Raw genomic sequence first — 8,549 nt, 5'->3', positions numbered from 1 at the left:
AAAGTACGTAACTTATTTAATATTAATGAGCCAGCCAGTTCAGTTACTAGGCAACCAGCTGAAAACAAACGAGGCTCTTGTGGGCAAGGCGGTAACAGTGGAGAAAGAAAGCCAACTATAAACGCCAAAATAATAAATGTTCATAATGCCCGGCACATCTGTCTCAGAGGACATCGAGCCCCCTACCCATGATGAAATTTCGGAACTCCAAAGAAAAATTCATCTTCTGAGTAAGTTTTTATTACGGATTTCACTGTTCAAGCTGAAGCAGTTCACTTAAAACGTGATTATATATTCAGTAATATTGCGGAAGTCGTTGAGTAATAAGTACTTCCATTGTTTTATTATTATTTTCTTCATTAATTATTTATTCTCGAGGATGTCAGCAGTCAACTTGGAGTTATTGAGTAACGTACCAAAGTGGTTTTGCAACGGTTTAATACCTTTGCATTAATTTTAAATGAATCAAAGGGCTCAATAAAATTCTTTACAGAAACTTAATATTGTATTACCAAGTTCACATTTTGCTCGATAAATGGTTGTTGTTGTTGTTGTTGTTGTTTCCACTGTCCACTAGATGGAGACTATTCGATAGCGCATATTGAAAACTCTCAGTCTGCCAAGAACTTAGAAACTATCCTGCAGCTGAGACTTGAGAACGCAAACCTGCACAAGAAACAGCCTGAGGTCAGAAAACACACATAAGTCATATTAAAATTAAACCATCATTTAAAGTATAAGTTGGACATATGTATTCATTCAAATATTGGTCACGGTGTCCAGGGAGATGCACAAGTTATCAAGGATGTTATTCAAGGCCATGGGATGGAGAAAGAATCCTTCAGGAACATGTCTGTGAAGGTGAGGTTAAATGATTTTTCCTTAAAGGAATAGTTCACCCAAAAATGAAAAATTGCTGAAAAAGTACTCACGCTCCGGCCATCCAAGATGAGGATAATTTCTTCATCGGAACACATTTGAAATTTATAAATTTAGCATTACATCACTTGCTCACCAGTGGATCCTTTGCAGTGAATGGGTGCCGTAAGAAAGTCCAAACAGCTCATAATAACATCACAATGATCCATGAGTAATCTAGTAAAACACTGAGTGTCGGTAATAAACAAATCAATCAAGACATTTTTAACTTCAAACTGTTGCTTCCAGCTAAAATAAGAGTACTCCATCTATAACATTGCTTTCTCTAGCGAAGAAGTCGTCTCATATATATATATATATATATATATATATATATATATATATATATATATATATATACTATATATGTATATATGTGTGTGTGTGTGTGTGTGTGTGTGTGTGTGTATATATATATATATATATATATATATATATATATATATATACTGTATATATATATATATATAAATACATTTTGGGCAGTATATTAATTTCTCTTTTATTATTTATTTTAATAAAAAAATAAAAATAAAAAACATCCAAAGCAACAAAATGTGATTATTTTAAAGGGGGTGATTCTTTTCTATACCCACTGTATACATATAATTTGTGGTTCAGAAAGTTGTATTAGACTCTCCTCACTTATGGACAGAAATCTTTGTTGTGCAGGCAGCTCAGACGGTGCTAAAGAAGCAGGTGTGTGATAAAATGAAGAAGCAGAATGCTATGAAACACACCACTCAGACACAGATGCAGCATTTAGAGGACTTGAAGTTCCTGGTACTGAAGCCACAGAACAGTAGCCCTCTGCCTGACACCCAGAAAGGAGAGGAGGAAAAGGTAGAAATTGTCTTTTTTTTCTTCTGGTTATTTTGATGATCGTTGGTAAATGTTAAAAATATTTGTCCAGGATATTATTATTGTGTGCTTGTTGTATAGAAACTGCGCATTCTGGAAAACAGTTTGGAGAAATCACAGCTGAAATACCATGAAGCAGTCCACATAACACGAGGATACCGCAAGCTGAAGGAGCACCTACAGGTATCAGAGCAGTAACACAGCTGGATTCATCTATAGACACAGCTCAATAAACCCACAGAGCACGATACCTCATATAGATAATGAGAGAAAAGAAAGCATTTATGCAGTTATTTAAATTATGTTACAATATCACTTACTGTTTTTACTGTATCCTTGATCAAATAAATGCACCCTTGGTAAGCATAAGAGACTTTCAGAAATAATTAAAAATCTTACCAATCCCAAACCTTGGAAGGTAGTGTATATATTATGATAAATGGACATGTCTAATTATCCTCTGTTGTGTGGCTTCAGGAAGAGAGTCTTACATTTCAACCACAGCTGGACAGGATGGAGACAGACGTATATTGGCAGACACAAGTACTCAAAGACCTACAGGTCATGAACGACAATGTTCTCCTCTTCAAGGATGCAGCCAAGGTAAAGACAAAGCATTTAATGAATAATTGAAAAATGTGATGAGATAATAAAGCAAGCATATGTGTAAGCATGCCAAGGTAAAGGTCATCCAAATACTTCTGATAGTAATGTGTGTGTGTTTGTGTGTTTCAGACTGAGCTGCAGCTTCAGGAGGAGCAGGTGTTCAGAGAGCGCAGAGAAAGAGAAAAAATCCTCTTCCGTTACAAGAAGCAGGCGGAAGAGAGGATGGCTCAGGCAGAGAGGATGAAGAGAAGAGTGAGCATCATCTGCTGCAATAACATCTGTAGCAACTAGAGTACAGCCAACAATGCAGTACTCTAACAAGCTTAAAAATATCTATCATACTCATAGAACTTATCAAGTCAAGTGGACAGGAGACTGGACTTGCAACTGATTTAAACAGAGCTTGGTGTTAGCATGCTGCTCACAACACACAAATATTAGTTAAAATAGTCTGTTTTTAAACGTAAATTAATTAGACGTTTATAATTTTTTTCAACATTTATTTCAGCCTTCTCTTTTTGGCCAAAACTAAGTCTCTTATAGTTTTTGTCAAGTTTATCCAACCTTTTTCCCTCCTTTCCCCTTCCATCTGTCACATCCAGCCCCAGTGGGTGTCCATGAACCCTGATGAGCTGAGCAGTGAGGCCCCACGAAGTCCCACCACAGTAGAAGAAGAAGAAGAATCTATTTCTACTTTTGAGGAAGCTTTCCAGCACGCCAAAGAGGCCACTGGAGTCACAGACTCACAGGTGAGGAAAGACAGTATTATTAACCCGATGAAGCCTAATATACTAATTTCTTAGGCCTCGAAATGATCAACATGATCTACACTTTTTTATATTGATATTAAAGGTGCTGTATGTAGGATTGACACCGAGTGGTTGAACTAGGTATTGCAGTCCAAATTCAAAATACTGGAGAGGGTTTTTTTCACCCGGCCCCTCCTCCTCAGATTTGACACATGCAGGTTGCCAGATTGAAGACACCAACAGGAACGAGCGCACTTGACGATAAATGAAATTAGATATGCTGTGTTTTCCGCCAACTGACAACCCGGGGTGCCAAAATACAATTGGGTAAACTGGCAGTGGGCAGGTTTAACAAACCAAAACAGAGATCGACATTCCGGCCCTGATGCACATTTTTAAAGGAGAATAACGGACTGTAGCATTGTTTTTCAAATAAACAAGTATGTTAACTTAGGATGTTTCTTAAATATCTGCAAACATATTATGGTATTTTTATGCTTTAGCAGAGTCAAAAACCTACATACAGCACCTTTAATATTTTAAGATGAACACTTACCAGACTGAAGCTACTTAAGTGTACTTCCATACAGCACATTTATTATTTTTTTTTTTTCAGAAAATGTGAATGATTTAAAATGTGAGATTCAAATATGACCCATCAGGCTTTTGAGGAACATGTGTTTATCTCTCAATCATTATTGTATTGCATTGCATTATGTTCTGAAACTAAAGAGCTTTGATCATCAAACTAAGCATTTAAAATGCTTCTTACTAAGACATGTTATTAGGAGAAATAGTGACAGATAATATTTATATCATTTTATATAAGTAGGCTGTTATACTGTTATAAAGATCTCATGGGTTTACATTACAAGCTGTTAGAATTTCTTCTTATTTTTTGGCCATATAAATATCAGGAATGCACCAAATTTCATATTTTTGCTCAGTTTGGGCCTCCAAATAAAATTGAGGTGTTTGACCTCCATATTCTCACTATATCATACTATATGAGCCGTAAAAACCTGATGTATCAAATATGATACTCAACAAAAACACATCAACAAACTTTTTTTATTTATTTAATATTTTGTCGAAAGCTTCAATAATTTTCTATTTTTAAAAAATGAATTTTCTGACTATTATTTCATATGACAGGCTTTACAAGGTTAAACCCATAAAGAGTACTCATTTTTATTTAGCACCTTAAATTTTTTTAAATGTATATAGATTACTTCTTTATGTTCAGGTAAAAAGTTCTTGTGTTGAGCAATGTTTATTCATGATATCTCTTATAACAGGAAATAGTGGACAGGTTTATCTCTCAGGGAGAAACACAGGAACATTTGGAGAAGATGAAGGCAGAAAATGAGACAATGCTGCTTGAACTGAAGGAAGAGAGGAATACATCACAGACTCAGTTTCAGGATGTAAAATACTCACGAGAAACTGAATTCTCAAGGTGAGAGCTGACATTGTATGCTGGATAAATTCTGCAATATCACTTGATATGCTATTATTGTGACTGAATGCTCTAAGCCATTAGACGTTCTCGATGGCATGACATGGTAACATAACTTTATTGTCATCGGTTAGTTCTCTAATTCCCTTTTTGATTCTTCAGCGTCCGACAGATGCTGCAGGAATGTGAGGATGACCTGCAGCAGGAGCAGCAGCATTGTGATGCAGCTAAAGATGGCCTGGACAGACTCACACAAGCACTAAACACTGTCAAAGCAGGAGTGCAGCAGCTTCATGACAAACTACAGCACATACCACTGGTACTAATGAATTCTGTCAAACATGCTCCACAAAACATGCTTTTTTGTCACCTGTTTAATAATAGCAATAGAAGAATTTTGGATTTTTATATCGCTTCCTAGATTTTAAAGGGGTCATAACTTTTTTTAAAACTTGATTTTCTTCCCTGAGGTCCATTTATAATGTTAGTCAAAGTTTCATGCACCAATAATAGTTTAATTTGTTTGTAATTTAGTTGACCTTATCCACCCTCCCTTTGACCCTTAAAAGTAAACAGGATGTTAGCCAAAGTACATATAAAGACTCTGTTATGATTGACTAACCTATTTGCATGTAAAATGAGTATTAAAACTGCATACAGTTGCAGTTTAGTGAATGTATTTTCATTCTGGTACAGGAGTTCTGAAAGTTATAGTATGTATATATGTATACTACCATTCAAAAGTTTGGGGTCGGTAAGATTTTTTTAAATATTATTGAAAATCTCTTATGCTCATGAAGGCTGCACACAGTAAAATCAATAATATTATGATATATTTGTATAATTTAAAATAACTGTTTTTTTATTTTTTATTACTTCAGTTTACATTACTTAAGTCTTCACATGATCATTCTAAAATCATGCCCCCTACCTTTTCAACAGTAGTATATTAAGCAAAAAAAATTACCTTTAAGTGATGTATTCATGAAATGTATGTACCTTAGTATTAAGTATTTTCCGTTGGTTTTGGCAGATGAAGGATCCAGCACCACGGCTGCCTTCAGACTCAGAAGAACACAAGCTGCAGCTGATGTCTGAGGTTGAGCAGAAACTGATGCTGCTAAAGGAGGAGCTACAGGGCAAAGATCTGGCAACCATCATGAAGGAGTTGGAGGAAGAAGAGGTAAGGGACACTGATTATATATAATTATATTTTGGTTTGTTGAAGATGTGTCATTGGTGAAACATATTATTATGTTACTCTAACTCTTTTGTTTACTGTAGCAATATGTGTCATATTTGATTTTTTTTTAGCTGTAAAATAACCTTTACTGAGATTTTACTGTTGTTTTTTATGCCCCCCTGCAGTTCCATGCCAGAATAGCAGGGAAACTACCCCAGAGCAACATTCGCATTCAGCTGCCTGAGGCCCAGAAACAGGACTTTTCTGATGGTGAGATACTACTCCATATTTCCATGGCATTCCATTTCTGCCATAAGAAAAAATGCTTTGGTAAATCATAATGAAATAAAAAGTCATAAATATGACATAAAAAGTCAAAATTATGAAATGCTAATAAAAGATAAAATGACAAAAATATGAGATTAAAATGTAAAAGTATTAGATGAAAATGAGATGTTGACTTTTATGACATATCTACTTTTTATCTTATAATCTTAACTTTTTGTCATAGTTATGATTTTTATTTCATAATTTTGACCTTTTCATCATAATTATGACTTTTTAACTCATAATTTTGACATTTTATGTTTATATTAGGATTTACTAAAGCATATGGAATGGACTTCAGTACATATCTCATATTTCTGAATTTAAATCTTGATATTTTGGGGGGATGAAGCCACAAATGTCAGAGTGATTTCTTGATATTATACTGTTCAAAAAAAATAAAAAATTTAAAGGAAAGAAAACAGTATCAATATTTAAAGGGAAAGTTCACCCAAAATTCTGTCATTAATTCCTCACCTTCATGTCTTTCCAAACCCGTATGACCTTCTTTCATCTTCGGAACACAGATGAAGATGTTTTTGAAGAGATCTGAGAGCTTTCTGATCCTGTATAGACAGCTATGCAACTACCACGTTCAAGGGCCAGAAAGGTAGTAAGGACATCGTTAAAATAGTCCATGTGACATTCACGAGAGTTCCACGGTGTATGCGCATGGTGCTGCTGACGCAGGAGCTGGCGTCCTGACATAGAACATGCATGCACCACACCTTGTTTACAAGCTGAGGAATGCACACGCATGCGCCATGGTATTCTCTTGAACTGCAGCAGAGACTGATTAATAAGTGGTTATTTTTGCACACAAAAAGTATTCTGGTAGCTTAATAAAATTAAGGTTGAACCACTGATGTCTCATGGACTATTTTAATGATGTCCTGACTACCTTTCTGGCCCTTGAACATGGTAGTTGCGTTGCTGTCTATGCAGGGTCAGAAAGCTCTCGGATTTCATTAAAAAATATCTCAATTTGTGTTCCGAAGATGAAAGAAGGTCTTACAGGTTTGGAACGACATGAGGGTGAGTAATTAATGACAGAATTTTCATTTTTGGGTGAACTGCCCCTTTAATGATTTATGTAAAAATATTTTTATCCTATATTTTGTACTTTTGAAAATATTTAAGGTCACGTACTCAAAGTGTAAGGAATATTTTTTACTTGATTATACCACATGACAAGCCACATACTGTACATTCCAACTTTTCTTTGAAGATTGTAAATTTTCAAAACCATATTAAACCAACATGGATACAAAGATTACAAACATCTACAAACTTAACATACTGGTTGTGTTTTAAGCTTTTTTGAATTCTATTTCTTTATCTTAGACACTCTTATTTGCACCAGTGATCACTGCTACGTGAACCTGGAAAGCCCTTGACCAGGCATGCCCATGTGTTTTTTGCTCCTCGTATCAAGATGTTCTCTTGTGCTCTCTTGATCTAGTATTTTCTTCTGTCTGAACACTGTGTTGCACTTAAAAGCTCACCCTTCTGGTCTACAGAGCGTTGGTGGATTTAAGATGTTAGGAGTCAGATCACCTTCATGTGTGATTGTGTGTGTTTACTAAGAACGCTGTTGATTCACATGTACAAGAAACAATAACAGAACTGATTTAGCAAAGTAAGGTGACACACATCTTACATACCTGCATGTCTTTTCTGTCAACAGATGAGGAGGACAGCGGTGTTGATGACGGTGATGTCACCAACCGTGTCGCACTGAAGCACCAGTCGCAGTCAATCATTGACGCAAACACCAGAAGGAAGACTCGCATCAAAAAGAGGAAAGGCCAACTCTGATCTGATCCAGTCACAGGAGAGTTAATAAACATCTCAGAGTTTAAAACATGATCAGCTGTAATAAGAAATAAGAAAATAAATGAATTACTGAGCTGATGTAGTTTGATTTTGATAAATGTATTAGCTGCTGAAGTTGTTTGTGCGCATTATTACTCACATGACTCTAACGTGACACCTGTTGAAGATCTCAGTTCTCACGACACATGTGACACCTGTGTGAAGATAAGACAGAGATTCCACCTCGCCACAGAATTTGAAAAATGTCCTGTGGATCCCTCTGCTGATTTACTGCATACATGTACACTGTCAGTGACATTTATATTGTTACAAATGATTCAAATATTTGCTGTGCTTTTGAACTTTTTATTCATTAAAGAATCTTGGGGGAAAATGTATCATGGTGTCCACAAAAATATTAAGAAGTACAAATGCTTTCAACATTGATAAATAATAAGAAATGTTTCTTGAGCAGCAAATCAGTATATTAGAATGATTTCTGAAGGATCATGTGGCACTGAAGAATGGAGTAATGGCTGCTGGATATTCAGCAGATATTCAGGATATATTCAAATAGAATAAACTGTAATATTTCACAATATAACTGTTTTTAATGTATTCATAAATTAAT

The 8,549-nt window shown here is 35.3% G+C and overlaps 1 protein-coding gene across 1 annotated transcript; it reads left to right on the top strand.

The window, feature by feature from the left end:
• The first annotated feature begins 2 nt into the window (after window positions 1–2).
• Window positions 3–8,316, top strand: LOC109092265 (outer dynein arm-docking complex subunit 3-like). Its single transcript, XM_019106020.2, has 13 exons — window positions 3–230; window positions 578–687; window positions 784–861; window positions 1,591–1,761; window positions 1,861–1,962; window positions 2,257–2,382; window positions 2,515–2,637; window positions 2,988–3,134; window positions 4,433–4,593; window positions 4,756–4,912; window positions 5,627–5,776; window positions 5,962–6,046; window positions 7,791–8,316. The coding sequence occupies exons 1-13, from the start codon at window positions 137–139 to the stop codon at window positions 7,919–7,921; spliced, it is 1,635 nt and encodes a 544-aa protein (XP_018961565.1). The 5' UTR covers window positions 3–136; the 3' UTR covers window positions 7,922–8,316.
• Window positions 8,317–8,549: the final 233 nt, after the last annotated feature.

This window comes from Cyprinus carpio, chromosome A6, assembly GCF_018340385.1.
Source record: "Cyprinus carpio isolate SPL01 chromosome A6, ASM1834038v1, whole genome shotgun sequence".
Lineage (NCBI taxonomy): Eukaryota > Metazoa > Chordata > Actinopteri > Cypriniformes > Cyprinidae > Cyprinus > Cyprinus carpio.
This window is presented reverse-complemented; position numbering and strand designations above follow the sequence as displayed.